General features: G+C 44.1%; 1 protein-coding gene across 1 annotated transcript in view; it reads left to right on the top strand.

Moving 5' to 3' along the window:
- The first annotated feature begins 2,323 nt into the window (after window positions 1–2,323).
- Window positions 2,324–15,566, top strand: part of CACUL1 (CDK2 associated cullin domain 1) — a 64,963-nt gene continuing 51,720 nt past the window's right edge. Inside the window, exon 1 of the mRNA XM_040254791.1 lies at window positions 2,324–2,997. Coding sequence (XP_040110725.1) covers window positions 2,646–2,997 — 352 coding nt within the window. The 5' untranslated portion in view covers window positions 2,324–2,645. The remainder of the gene's footprint in view (window positions 2,998–15,566) is intronic.

Genomic DNA, 15,566 nt, shown 5'->3' with positions numbered 1-15,566 from the left:
CTCTAGTCCCTTAAAGATGTTTCTGTCCATTTGATCTATGTGTTAGTTCTTGTGGCTGCTGTAACAAATTAGCAGAAATAGGGGACTTTAAACAACAGAAAGATTCTTTCACAGTGCTGGAAGCTAGAAGTCTGAAATCATGGTTTTGGCAGGGCTGTCTTCTCTCTGGAGACTCTAGGGGAGAATTCATTCTTTGCCTCCTCCAGCTTTGGGTGGCTGCTGGCATTTGGTGTGAGTGTGACTGCATAACTCCAGCCTCTGCCTCTGAGGTCACACTGCCTCCTCCTCGTCTGTTTCTGTCTCAGATCTCTCTCCTTGCTCTCTGACACTTCCCTCTGGTTTTATGTTCCACCTGAATAATCCTGGGCTTTCCTGGTAGCTCAGAGTGTAGAGAATCTGCCTGCAATGCAGGAGATGTGGGTTCAATCCCTCGGTTGGGAAGATCCCCTGGAGAAAGGAATGGCAACCCACTTCCTGGATAACCCAGGAAGCTCTCCTCATCTCAAGATCTTTAATTACCTAAGCAAAGACCTTGTTTCCAAATAAAGTAACATTTACAGGTTCCAGGAATTAAGACACAGAGATATCTTTTGGGGGAGCTACTATTCAACCCATTGCAAAATGTTAAATCACCTATTCCAATGGTAGATTTTTCCTTCTTCTTGTACTTCTGTCAACTTTTGCTTTATGTATTTTGTGACCATATTATTAGACACATATTTATGATTCTCTTATCTTGTGTACTGAGTGTTTATCTAGCCACACCCACCACCTCAAAAGTCTAGTAATGACAAACTATCCTTTGTTGCCTGAAAAAACTATAATTTCTCTTTCCTCTTACATTCTTTTCTTGCTGGGCTTATAATTCTAAGGTTACAATTTTTTCCCCACTGAGCATTTCACTCTGAAAATTGTCTTTTTTTCTTTTTCATATGCCCCAAATGTCCCAGGGCCAGAGAATCAAAACACTGTGCTGACTCAAAAAATATATGCCCTTAATGAGCATGAAACAGCATTTTCTGAAATTAAACCATTCTAAGTGCTTATAGGGCCTCCCTGGTGGTACAGTGGTAAAGAATCTGCTTGCCAGTGCAGGAGACATGAGTTCAATCCTTGGGTCAAGAAGATCCCATGGAGAAGGAAATGGCAACCCACTTCAGTAGTCTTGCCTGGGAAATCCCATGGACAGAGGAATCTGATCGGCTACAGTCCATGGGGTTGCCAAAGGGTCAGACATGACTTAACGACTCAAAAAAACAACAAGAAGTGGTCAAAATGCTTAAGTATAGTGCAGAACACTCTGGGAAAATACGTGTAGAGAAGCTGAAATAAATGTGGACACTGAAGTATATGAGAGACAATTTCTCAGTGGATGAAGTGATTTACTAACTTCAAACTAATTACATATCTGTGGAAATAAAGATTCATTATTTGCTAGCTTAAAGTAATTAAGGGTTTTTCTAGACAACTTTTCACCAGCAGCGAGAATGAGCGCCACAATAAACAACTGTAACCACATTCTCACACAATATACTATTACTATAATCTGAGAATGCAGAGGAATCGAAGAAATTAGTTACATAATGTTTCTTCTTTGTCCCTCAGAACTCTCATAATCTGAAATTTGTAGTTAAGATTTGTCAAACAGCATACGGAGAGAGGTATTTTTAAGTTTAAAGTTTCTGGCCTCAGTGTATGGAGGAACTAGGAACTTTAAAAAATCCTTGATTAGCTCAAACACAATTAGTATTTTTAGTCACTCTGCTGCTTTGCCTGTTATTCACCAGGTTGAGGGTTTGGGACGGGTCTGCTGAAGGCCATGAGCGATTCGGCCAAGGGACGCCCTGGGTGGTCCCAACCCGTTTATAATGTTCGACCCGGACCCTCTACTGGTCACCAAGGTTACGTGATCAAGCAAAAGCCGGAAATGCAAGGCCCTCTGTGGTCCGAAGACCCGGTAAATCGGGGGCGCGGGAGAAAAATACGGCCAAAAGGGGAAGCGTGGGTCACATCGACCGCCAAGCCACGGTCTGCACACATCTTCCGTCACAAACTCAGCTGCCCGTCGTCCTGGTAACCAACCTGCGAAAGCGCGTGCGCAGCTCCACTCCCTTATCACGTGAGTCCGGGCACGGGGCGGGGCCGGAGCCGGCTACCTGGGAACTGGGTCGCCCAGCTCCTGCCTCTCTGCGCGCGACCAGTCGAGGCGGGGCCAACCTCTGTTCTCCCGCCTGGTGGTGGCTCACAGCTCCCGCCCCTTTTCGCTCCGCTTTCCGGAGGCTTGTTTCCTCGCACCACGTGCCCTCCTGGCCTCTCCTCCCCCGCTGCCCGCCCTTTCCCCAACTGCCTGTTGGAAGCTGCTGTAAAATGTCGTGAGGGGCGCTCCCGCTTTACGGCTGCCTCTCCCCAGACTGGAACCCGGGAGCGCTCACCGCCGTCAGCCCTGTCTGCTAAGAGGCGTCCCGGCGGAGACTGAGAGACCCGAGGCGCGCCGCTGCCCCTCCCCTCCGCGCCCGCTCCGGCCCTCGGCGATGTGAGCTCGAGGAGGCTGCGGTGCCCGCCCCCCCACCCCGGCCCGGCCCGGCCTGGGGTTGAGACGGGCAGCAGGTGCCTGTGAAGGCGGGCGGGTGCTGGGGGCCTGCAGAATGGAGGAAAGCATGGAAGAGGAGGAGGGGGGCAGCTACGAGGCGATGATGGACGACCAGAACCACAACAACTGGGAGGCCGCCGTGGAGGGCTTCCGGCAGCCTCCGCCACCCCCGCCTTCGATCCCAGCCCCTGCCCGAGAGACTCCCGGGGGTCAGCTGCTGGCGATGCCTGCGGTCTCCGTGGACAGGAAAGGCCCCAAGGAGGGGCTTCCGATGGGGCCGCCGCCGCCGGAGGCCAATGGGGTGATCATGATGTTGAAGAGCGGCGACGCGGCCTCCGTGGCCAAGGCGGCCCCCGCCCCCACCCCCGGCTCCACCATCAACATCAACACCTCCACCTCCAAGTTCTGTGAGTCCAGCCCTTCGCCAGCAGCCTTGGCTTTTCCTCCTCCCCACGGGGACGCCGAATCCGTCCCTCTCGGCCAGCCCTTCTTCCTTTGTTTCAGGCCCGGGTCTCTTCCCGGCGTCCCTCCGTCCCTCCCTCCCCGGTTTGGTGTCGGTGGGCCGGCGCCGGAGCGGCCCTGGCTTCTTGTGTTACCTGGCCTGTAAAAGAGCAGCCTGGGTTAAACGCATGCAGCCCCGAGTTATCCTGCAGAAGCGATCCATATCACAACTGGCTTGCTCTCAACGTTAGGAAGCGCTTTTCTTCTCCGTTCCCCCTTAAGTTTCACCCTCAAACGTGAAGGGAAAAGTATAAGGCTGCCCGGGTTTCGTTAGGGAGAGGCCTTCAGTCTTCTTGTTTTTTTTTTTTTTTTTTTTTTTTGCAGCCAGAGGAAAAAGAAATCTGGCCACTGTGTTTCTGTGCTTTTAGCCAGCCTGCGTTAAGCAAGTCAGGAATTAGAAAGTTGACCTGTATCTGCGCTTCGTTCTTTCCCGTCTCCAGTGCACGCCTTCTGCATTCTCATAGGGAAAATGTATGAGTTGCTTCTTGAGTTAACACCAGTGCAGTGAGAGCTACGACATTCGTTTTGAAGCTAATACTGTATAAAATTATTTTTCAAAGCCTACACTCATAAGAATAAGCCATTCGGTATGTGTCCAAGTCCAAGGTTGTGTTGAATGTTGAACTTTATGTTAGTGATCCTCCTTAACGCTCAGTTGCAGGCAGAAAGATTTAAGATCAAAATCTCTTCTGTAACTGAAACTGTCCCCAGCCAGGGATGTATGCTTCCACAGCGAGGGAAAAAAAAGTGCTTCTGCTTTAAGCGAGTTTTTTGGGGGGCTGGTGGTGGTGGAAATCGATCGCCACAGCCAGATTTTTTTCCCTCCTATTAATAACTACAAGTTTTGAATGACAGCTGGTAAAGCAACTGGAGATTTCATTTCTAGTTGCTAATTTTATCAAGCTGTACCAGTAATTGTCCAAGTAGCTGTGCAGAGAAAGTGCCTTGGTTCAGGTACATAGTGGTAGCCTTACCTATTTTGGGGGAACAAGCACATTACCTTATTTATTTGCCTTCAACATGGAGACATTCATATGTAGTTACGGTTGATAAGATTTGTCTAGTTTTTTTTGTATTGTGAATACGAGAGAATAATGTTTATATTGTTTAGTTTCTGTGTTGAAGTCTGTGTAGTGAAACCAGATCTGATATATAGTGGCAGGGTGACTTATCTAAATGTTGAAGGAAGCTTGCCTTAGTGCTTTTACCAAGTACATTTCAAGAGTTCCAAAAAAAAAAAAAAAAAAAACAAACAAAACCCAGCCTACAGTTAAGAGCAGAAATCAGTGAAATTAGGAACAAAAGAAAGATTGGCCAAACTGAAATAAGATGTTTTGAAGGTAAATAAGCTAAACAGACCTCTGATTTTAAAAAGATGCAGATAAAATAAGTGATAAATGGGAAACGGCTACAAACGTGAGATGTTTAAAAAATAATTTTATGAATTGCTATCGGTTTATAAATTTGAAAGCCTGGAGGAAATGTATAAATTCTTAGAAAACTACAAGCTATGAAGGTTGGTATCAGAAGAAATAGATAGCTTGAGCTGACTAATAAATATTTAATAAACAATGGCAAAACCTCCCCTTTCAGAAAAACCCTGTATGAAGATAATCTTACTGAGTTGCAATGAATTTTTAAATGAAAATTTCTTTTTAAAGGTTTTTCTGGGAATAGGGAAAAAAAAAAAAGATGCCAAGCTCATTTTATAAAGTTAGTAAAGTCTTGATTTCAAAACTAGTTGAGGTCAATATGAGAAAGTTACACATCTAGTGTAAAGAAGAAAATCCTACATAGAATACTGGCTCATCAAATCCAACAATGTGTTGAAAGAATCTTGATCCATAGAGTTTAAGAATGTAAATATGGTTCAACATCTGGCTGAAGGAGAAAAGTCATCAATTATTTTTATACCATAAAATCATTTGATAAGATCCAGCACCGATACATGATAAACAACCTTAACAAGCTTTGAACACAAGATAACTAGATAATGGTCATTACCAAAAACCTACAGCAAATAATAATAAAGAAATTTTAGATACACTTACTTTAAGATCAGTAGCAAGATAAGGATGCCCTTGTATCACTGTTGGTATTTAACACAAGGAGGTCCCTGACTGACACTACAGAGGGAAAAATAAAAAGTATAAGGACAAGAAGGAAAGCAAGAAAACTCATTATTTGCAGAAAATATTATTTATCTAGAATAACCATTAGAATCAAGAGAGAAACTGTTGGAACTTGTAAGAGTTTAGCAGGGTTACTGCTTTTAAAATCAACCGACAGAAATTAGTAGTATTTAGTACACTAGCAATGAGCAGTCAGTAGGCTGGATGGCATCACCGACTCAATGGACGTGAGTTTGAGGGAACTCTGGGAGTTGGTGATGGACAGGGAGACCTGGCACGCTGCAGTTCATGGGGTCGCAAAGAGTCGGACACGACTGAGCGACTGAACTGAAGGTAATCAAAGATAAATATTGTATACAATAATGGGAACAAACTAGTCTCTAGGAATGAACCTAAGAACACATCAGATCTTTAAGGAGAGAACTTAACTAAGGAGCCAGAAACGTGTTCTCAGTTGCGCAGTCAAATCTGACTGTTGGCAACCCCATGGACTGCAGTGTAGCCCGCCAGGCTCCTGTGTCCTCGGAATCTCCCAGGTAAGAATGCTGGAGTGGGCTGCCATTTCCTCCTCCAGGGGATATTGTCCCCACTCAGGGATCAAATCCCCATCTCTTACATCTCCTTCATTGTCAGGCAGATTCCCATTTTAATCTGTAAGTTTGATTAAATTGCTATCAAAATTCCAGTCGGTTTGTCTGACAAACTCCATAACCTAGATCTAAAATTTTTATGGCAGGTGGGATAAAGTCTGAATGGCTAAATCAGTCTTAAAGATTTGCTTTGGTGGGGGCTTGCCTTATCAGAAGTTAAGATTCTGTTTCAGAACTATAGTAATAAAAACTAGTAGGAATGTGAGAACATAGAAATAGACTGAGGGGGACAAAATAGAGAGCAGAAAGTTACCTATAAATGTTTAGGAACTTAAGGGTGTCATCATAAATCATCAGAGAAAGTCATGTTGCTCAGAAGAGTGACTCAACCGTATGGAAAAAAAAACAACATAACACCACAGATGGGATGAATTATAGACAATTAGAGATTTAAGTGTGAAAGGAAAAGTTAGAAAATTAATGGAAGACAATATTGAAGACACTCTTGCCCTCGGGACAGGGAAGGGCATCTTAAAGCTGCTAAGACTTAAACAGGTGAAAAAATGATAACTTTGTAGAAAAACATGACAGACAGATGAAAGAGAAGATATTTGCAGTGCTTAATATTGCCAAAGGATCTAGCTTGGAATTTATTCAACTTTTGCTTGTTCACTGAAGTATTTTTTTACCTTCATTTTCTAAGGATATTTTCGCTGGAGATACAATTCTACATTGATGATCTTGTATTGTCTTTGTTTTTCCTTTCAGTGCTTTAAATATGTCTTTCCTTTGTCTTTCAACCTCCATTATTTCTCATAATAAATCTGTGAATATTCTACTTTCCTCTCTATGTAATGTGTCCTTTTTTTTTTTCCTGGCTCTTTTTTAAGATTTTCATTTTATCTTTCACTATATAAAATTGAGGTTGATTGTGTTGTTCTTTGGGGGTAATAGAGTTTTCTTTAGGTTTATTCTTGTTAGTGTTCTTGGAGCTTAGGGTTCTGGAATTTGTCCAGTTTGGAACATTATCATTCAGAATGACTGCGCAGTGCCCCTCAGTTGCACATGTTAGGTACACTGAATCACCTGAGGCTCTGTTCATCACCTTTGTCAGCCTTTTCACCCCTCTTTGTGCTTCACTTCAGATAGTTTCTGTCGCTGTGTTGTCTTTGGTGTTTAATTTGTTAGTTCACGTCTGCTCTTGATCAGCAGGAGTTCCAGCTGTTCTTAACATAGGCTGTCATTGGGTCCAGGTTTCAGTCAGTTAACTGAGCAAATTGTTATAATCATGTCTAGTTTCTTGAGATATTACAGTGAATCTTCAGTTAGTGTATTCCTTTTGATAACTGAAGTCTCATCTAAAGTTATATTTTGGTCTTTTTCTTAAAAAGTCTTCTGAAAGTCTGCATAGGCATATGTAGAGGTATTACGGGTTATGTACCAAACCACTGCAATAAAGTGAACCACATGAATTTTTTGGTTTCCCCAGTGCCTATAAAAGTTATATTTACAGTATAGTGGAGTCTGTTAAGTGTGCAATAGCATTATGTCTAAGAAACAAATTAAAAATACTTTATTGCTAAAAAAATGTTAAATATCATCTGAGCCTTTAACAAGTCATAATCTTTTTGCTGGTAGAGCGTTTGCAATATTTTGAGAATTACCACAATGAGACAGAGACACAAGGTGAGCAAATACTGTTGGAAAAACGGCACCAATAGACTTGGCTGACTTAGAGTTGCCACAAAACTTCCACTTGTAAGGAGCCCAGTATCTGCAAAGTGCTATAAAACAAAGCACAATAAGATGAGTTATTTTTTAACTACAATGCGTCTGGTTTTTTTTGGAATGAAGGCTGGCTCCTGTTTGTTTAGATTTGGTGCTTGTTCCCCTGGGAAAATTTAATTTAGTTGGAGGTTTATTTCCAGGTAGTATTGTGGAAGGGGCTTCTGTCAAGCAAAGATCAGCCTCATATTGGATTGAAGGGGTCCTTCTCTCTGTGAGTGCTTTGAGGTCAGGATTCTCAGGTTGATAAAACACCAAACTGACCCCATTTCAGGTCTCGGAGTCCTACCATTTCACAATCACTGCCCTAACTTTTACTTAAGAGATCTGTCTAGAATTTGAATTATTTTTATTTGGTAATTCTGTAATTTGCAGAATCATTCTGTTTCTGATTTTTAGCTCTATCAGCCCTGTGCCTTTAAGCATTAAAGGGCATTGTTTTGCAACCATGGATGTTCTTTGGCCCTCAGGTTACTAAGCTAAATATTTTTTTAAAGCGTTCACCTGTCATCAGAGTCAGCCCACTCCAGTTCTCGTCTTTCTTGTTCCATCATAACAGCCGCAGCAGTCTGCCATGTGTTTTCTTCAAGAAGACCTTCATCCCAGGTAGCTACAGGTGATAGGTTTTTCTTTGCCACTCCATGTCATGTAGTGTTAGCATTATGTTATCTAATGGTGGCAGTGCCCATCAGTGCCTTTAAATCCAGTTAGATTGGCAAACCAAAGCCAGCTTCCTAACTTGAGTCTGTGTCCTGTAACAACTCTGGTACCAAATACTTCATCAATCACAGTTCAGTCCAAGAAAACACTAGGTATCTAAAGCAACAGGAGATTTAATAGCAAACACCAGGTCCTTTGCAAATTGTCGGGGAGGTTGGCGGCATGCATTCAGTGAGGCTCTCTGCTGGCCGCACTCCCCAGGGCAGGCTGCTGTTGCTACCACCACCGCCGTTCTCAAATCATCACAGTTGCCTCCCTCATCCTTGAAGTTGGTGACCAGACGCTGAAACTCAGAGTTTGGCTGCCACAGTAATCTGTCCTTTGTCTCACTTTCCCTTTCCAGATCTCATTCAGATGTGTCTGACTGATGGAATGTAATTTGGGAAGTGAAATTATTTACTTCAGTTTTTCATTGCACGTTAGTCAGCTTTCTATAACACTGACCCTCGAATTTCAGAAGCTTATGGAACAATAAAGATTTATTTCTTGGCCATGTTATGTTCCTGGCTGTCAGTTGGCTGTCACTGTTCACACCGTCTCATTCTGAGGCACACCTCTCTTCTGGGTCTTGTCACTCTTGGCCGAGGCAAAGGGAAGAGAGTGGACGGCAGTACCCAATGGCTTTGAAAGCCTCTGCTCAGACGTAGCATATGTCGCATCTGTTTATATTCCAAATGTATTAAATAGGCTAGAATGGTTCCCTGTCTGAATGGGTTGGGGCTGCGGGCAGGTGGAACTGTGTGAGGATAAAAGGCAGTGAAGGGGTAGATGGAAGGAGGTGGCCGGGAGGGATTTTGCATTGACTAATGATCTTGTGTCATGATCTCAGGAGAACTATAAGCACAGTGCACCAGAAGCTTCTCCAGATGGATGGAATCTTCACAGTATTTTTAATTGAACTTAATGAGATCACTTTTTTAAATTAGTGATTCAGAAGTCTGTTAAAATTGACTTCTGAATTTAGTGAAAGTGTTAACCGATTTTAGTAAATCCTGAATAAAGTTGCTCTTTATCTGATCAAGTCCTATCTGCCAGTTTCCAGGTTGACTGATTCTTTTCCAAGTGGATCCACTAATGTATTCAGGCTCTAAAATATGCACTGTTTGTGGCATTGGTGGTGGTGATTTGGTGTCTTCTCACTTCTATCTTAGTGGAGTTGGTGGTTTAGTCGTGAAGTTGTGTCTGACTCTTGCGACCCCATGGACTATAGCTCGCCAGGCTCCTCTGTCCATGGGATTCTGCAGGCAAGAATACTGGAGTGGGTTGCCATTTCCTTCTCCAGAGCAGCAAACATCACTGTAATATCAGTTGATTGTCCGAATTTCAGGATCTCACTGGGGATCTTGTCTTGCCTCTATCTATTTATTTACAGACGTGCCGGGTTCTAAGTGCTATGTGTGAGCTTTCTCTAGTTGCGGTGACCCGGGGCTACCCTTCATTGCAGTGTGTGGGTTTCTCACTGTGGTGACTTCTCTTGCTCTGGAGCACAGGCTTTAGGAATGACAGTTTCAGTAGTTGTGGCCTGTGGGCTCAGTAGTTGTGGCCCATGGGCTTAGTTTTTCCTGGGCATGTGGGATCCTCCGTACCGGGGATTGAACCCATGTCTCCTGCATTGGCAGATGGATTCTTAACCACAGGGCCACCAGGGAAACCCCTTGTCTTGCTATTTTTTGATGTAAGTTGTACAAGTGACATTGATGAAGCTGTAAGAGAAATCCATTGTAATGTTTATGTAACGCCCAGGCCCACTGTGTAGTTGGGGCTGTACTGTGTAGTTCCTCTTTAAAAACTAACTCTGTAAGCTGCAGACCATATATTGATGTAATCACATTGCAAACTGTTAAAAGCTATATAAAAAGTTATTTTGGGTATTCTTTGGTAATATGTCTTGGCAGAGCAAACTGGCCTTTCATATTTCTTTCATCGTTTGTAGTTATTTGGCTGTTAACCTCTACAGATAGGGGAGTAGTAATTTGTAGTTGTGTGCTGACTAGGATGGCATTTTATCTAACAGATGTTTATTGTCTTCTGTATGCCAAGGTAATATTTTAGCCTCTCGTGATGAATGAGACAGAATTTAGCATGGAGTGTTATGGACAGATGATTATGATACGTTATAATTAAATGCTGTAGTAAAGTTATGTATGTCCATAGTAGCACAGAGGGAAAAAAGAATCTTTGAAAATGAACAACAGTTTGTTGGGAGGACTGAGGTGGCAGGGTTGGGCTTGAAGAGACTTCCTTTGCAGGGAGAGAAGCCTGTGTGGAAGACTCAGTTGAAATTATTGTAGGAAGGCGGTGGCTCCCCACTCCAGTCCTCTTGCCTGGAAAATCTCATGGACGGAGGAGCCTGGTGGGCTGCAGTCCATGGGGTCGCTAAGAGTCAAACACGATTGAGTGACTTCACTTTCACTTTTTACTTTCATGCATTGGAGAAGGAAATGGCAACCCACTCCAGTGTTCTTGCCTGGAGAATCCCACGGACGGGGGAGCCTGGTGGGCTGCCGTCTATGAGGTCACACAGAGTCGGACACGACTGAAGCGACTTAGCAGCAGCAGCAGCAGCAGGGTGTGAGAAGGGTGTGGCACAGGTTAAACCTAGATAGATAGAAAGGTCTAGATGCAAAGGGCATGCCAGGTTAGAGGTGGAATTCTCTTCTGTGGAAACAGGAGCCACAGGGAGTCACCTTGGTAAAATTTGTCTTAGCATGTTCGATTAGAAAGGAGAATAAACGGAAAAATAGAGATTGGTTGCTGCTGCTGCTGCTGCTAAGTCGCTTCAGTTGTGTCTGACTCTGTGTGACCCCATAGGCAGCAGCCCACTAGGCTCCCCCGTCCCTGGGATTCTCTAGGCAAGAACAGTGGAGTGGGTTGCCATTTCCTTCTCCAATGCATGAAAGTGAAAAGTCAAAGTGAAGTCGCTCAGTTGTGTCCGTCTCTTTGCGACCCCATGGACTGCAGCCCAATTTTCCAGGCAAGAGTACTGGAGTGGGGTGCCATTGTTAGGGGCTTGTAATGACAAGAGATGTGACAGCCTGAGCAAATTAAGGATTGGAACAGAGGCGGTTTCAGATTTTGGAAATATCTAGGGACTTGTTCAGTCTCAAAAGTTGTGTCCGACTCTTTGCGACTCTATGAACTGCAGCACGCCAGGCTTCCCTGTCCTTCACTCTTTCCCTGAGTTTGCTCAAATTCATGTCCATTGAGTTGGTGATGCCATTCAGCCGTCTCATCCTCTGTCGTCCCCTTTTTGTCCTGCCTTCAATCTTTCCCAGCATCAGGGTCTTTTCCAATGAGTCAGTTCTTTGCATCCGGTGGCCCAAGTATTGGAGCTTCAGGTTCAGCATCAGTCCTTCCAGTGAATATTCAGGACTGATTTCCTTTAGGATGGACTGGTTGGATCTCCTTGAAGTCCAAGGGACTCTCAAGAGTCTTCTCCAACACCACAATTCTTTTGCCTTCAGCTTTCTTTGTAGTCCAACTCTCACATCCATACACGACTACTGGAAAAATCATAGCTTTGACTAGATGGACCTTTGTTGGCAAAGTAATGTTTCTGCTTTTTAATATGCTGTCTAGGTGGTCATAGCTTTTCTTCCAAGGAGCAAGCGTCTTTTAAATTCTTGGCACAATCACCGTCTGCAGTGAATTTGGAGCCTAAGAAAATAAAGTCTCTCACTGTTTCCATTGTTTCCCTATCTATTTGCCATGAAGTGATGGGACCAGATGCCATGCTCTTCGTTTTTTGAATGTTGAGTTTTATTTAAGCCAACTATTTTACTCTCCTCTTTCACTTTCATCAAGAGACTCTTTAGTTCCTCTTCGCTGTCTGCCATAAGGGTGGTGTCATCTGCATATCTGAGGTTATTGATATTTCTCCCAGCAGTCTGGTGGCCCAGATGGGAAAGCGTCTGCCTACAATGCGGGAGACCCAGGTTCGATCCTTGGGTTGGGAAGATCCTCTGGAGAAGGAAGTGGCAACCCATTCCAGTACTCTTGCCTAGAAAATCTAATGGACGGAGGAATGTGGTAGGCTACAGTCCATGGGGTCGCAAAAAGTCGGACACGACTGAGCGACTTCACTTTCACTTTCTTTCCTGGCAGTCTTGATTCCAGCTTGTGTTTCATCCAGCCCAGCGTTTCTCATGATGTACTCTGCCTGCATAGAAGTTAAATAAGCAGGGTGACAATATGCAGCCTTGAAATCCTCCTTTCCCAGTTTGGAATTTAAAATCTTACCATGTTTATCTATTCTTCTGAGTTAGGATGCGTCTTTATGATCATTACCCTGAACTCTGTTGAGTAGCTTGTGTATGTCCACTTTATCTGGTTCTTTTTCTGAGGTTTTTCTTGTTTCTTTGGCGCATGTTCCTCTGCTCACTTGCCCAGTTCACCTTGTTGGTAGGTTGGTTGCATTTCCCTGTCTTGGAGCGATGGCCCCATGTGGGAGGCAACCTGTGCGTCCCAGCGGCACACACTTCCTGGTTACCGAGTCAGATGTTCTAGGGGTGCCCCTGTAGGGTTGCCTGCGCCCTTCTCTTACGGTGGGGCTTCTGTGGTTGGTGCGCTGGTGGGTGGCACTGGCCCCCAGCCTGGCTGTGAAGCCTGCCTCATGTGGTGGGTGCAAGCCTGCTGGAGGGTGAGGTAGGCTTCCCACTGCTGTCTGCCTGGCCTTGGGCCTGGGGCACTCCTGCTGGTGGGGGCGTAAGCCCTGACCACTAATAAGCTAGGGGAGGATTCCAAAGTGTGACTTGCCAGGGCTGTGTTACCTTGATAGAAGGGCCGCCCCCAAATGGCTGCTGCCAGCATCTCCACCCCAGGGGGAGTTAGGTTTGCCTCCTGCCTCCTGCCTCTCCAGGGGGCTCTCCTGAACACAAGCCCTGCTGCTTTTCAAAGCCAGAGGTTCTGGGGCTCGTCTTCCTGGTGCAGGAGCCCTAGGTGGGAGAGCCTGAGGTGGGCTCAAGAGCCTCGCTCCTTGGAGAGATCCTTTGTGATTGTGATATTCCTCCCATTTGTGAATCCCTGACCTTGAATTGTGAGTCCTGAGTGTATTGTGTCTCCTCTTGGGTCGTTGTGATTCCTTCTTTAGGTATGTAGTTGTGGAGTCACTTTTCTGCTAGTTTTTGGGCCGTTCTCCTAGATAGCGTCTCTAAGGAGCTGTAATTTTGGTGTATCCATGGCAGAACGGATGAATTCAGGATTTTTCTACTCTGCCGTCTTGGCCACCTCACTCATGTCTTCCTTTTTACCGGTATATTCGTGTGTGTGTGTGTGTGTGTGTGTGTGTGTGTAAAGCATATTTTCTAGCAAACTTGTGAGAAAAATGTGTATGGATAATAGTTTCAGGTGTTGAATATATAAAAATGCTCCTTCATACTCAATTGACACTTTGGGTTAAGAATTCTTATGTAAGTAATTTTAAAAGTGTTGCTTCCTTTACTTTTAAGTTTGCAGTGTTGCAGTGGCGAATTCAGGCACAGTTTTTATTCTTGTTATTTTGCATGTGGCTTTTTTTCCTTGAGAAGGTTATCGGGATGCTTTTTTAGGTTAGTGAGTCATTGTTTTTCTCCCTTTACATTCTCTTCTGTTCTCTGGAATTATTTGCAGTCAAATGTTGAATTTCCTGCCTTGATCTTCTAAGTCTGTTAACTATTTTTCAGTATATTCTATTTCTCTTAAACTATATTACTCTATTTCTCTAAACTCAGGGAGAATTTCTTGATGTTTTCTGTTGGATTTTTAACAGTGGCTGTATTTTTATCTTGAGAGTGTTTGGATTGCTTCTTTTTCATCACCATTTAAAATTTTTGTCTTCTGAGCACAGTAATTATAAAGTTTTTTTTTTAAGTTTTCTTTTATTCTCTTGATTATCTTTGCTTTTATGTTTTTGCAATTTTTGTTTGTTTTGGTCTCTTGTGTCTGAAACCTTGCAAATTTTGGTGATCCTTTTCCAGCTATTCATATTTAAAAGTGAAAAGGCTAATTGGTAGCTCTTTGTTTGCAAGGGACTTTGCCTTCGCAAGTGTTGGGCTTCGCTGTAGGCTAATTGGATGCAGAACTGCTGTTTTCTTGGGTGAACTGCCAAATAGGAAGTAAAGACGTTACTCCTTGCCAGTGGCGTTCTAGAATTAAAGAAAAGGGGCAGAGTTGGATGTTTGAGCATTTCTTATTTTGACTTTTGACTTCAGTTCAACCCACCAGCCCTGAGCTTCCCACCTACGCACCCACCTACCGTGTATCTTGTCCTGGACTCCCAAGCTCTTATCTTTCAGTTTCTGTGCAGAATAACCCTTCTCTTTCTCATTGTTTAGTCTGCAGATTTGTAACCAGTCTTCACCCTTCCCACTCCACCCACCAACTCTCTTTCTCTAACCTTGCTCAGTGTCCTCCTGTGAACTTCTCAGGGTTCTGCAGGGCAGGATTAGCTCACCTGTTGGTGTTTCTGCCTCCGCATGTCCTGCCTTCTGCTCTTACTGCAATTACTTTCCTGGTGTCAGTGCCATGGAGAGTTGACTTTAAATCTTGCAAGAAGTAACGGAATTTTAAAACTGTGGCAGACCTGCAGTTAAGTTAGCATGGTTCACACCTGTGGAATCTCAATGGAGCAGATGCTTTCCATTTGAACATGGGGAGATTTGGGATTAGTTGGAGTTGGAGCCGTAAAGGATATATTGATAGCACTTGACCGATTTCATATATGTACTTTCATAAATAACATGTTCATTGTGGAAACTCTGTTACAGGCTCAAGTGTGATATTATAACTGTGGAATAATGTGCAGGAATTATTCTCAAGTAATGTCAATTTCAATCTTGCTGGTAGGCCACAGTGGCTATTTTCTGTTTGTAACGTGGTAATGACGAAGGAATTTTCTGCTGTTCTGTTTTGCTGTGTGCTTAGTCGCTCAGTCGTGTCCGATTCTCTGCGACCCCATGGACTGTAGCCTTCCAGGTTCCTCTGTCCATGGGATTCTCCAAGCAAGAATACTGGAGTGGGTTGCCATCCCTTCTTCCAGGGGATCTTCCCAACCTAGGGATCAAAACCATGTCTCCTCCATTGCAGGCAGATTCTTTACTGTCTGAGCCACCAGGGAAGCCCAAGAATACTGGAGTGGGTAGCCTATCCTTTCTCCAGGGGACCTTCACGACCCAGGTATTGAACCAGGGTCTCCTGCATTGGAGGCAGATTCTTTACCAGCTGAGCTGCCAGGGAAGCCCCAACCCTTCTATTACATTTTCTCAAATTGAG

The sequence above is a fragment of the Oryx dammah genome, unplaced genomic scaffold, assembly GCF_014754425.2.
Source record: "Oryx dammah isolate SB20612 unplaced genomic scaffold, SCBI_Odam_1.1 HiC_scaffold_14, whole genome shotgun sequence".
Taxonomy (NCBI): domain Eukaryota; kingdom Metazoa; phylum Chordata; class Mammalia; order Artiodactyla; family Bovidae; genus Oryx; species Oryx dammah.
The sequence above is the reverse complement of the archived record's forward strand: the minus strand, read 5'-3'. Positions and strand labels throughout refer to the sequence as shown.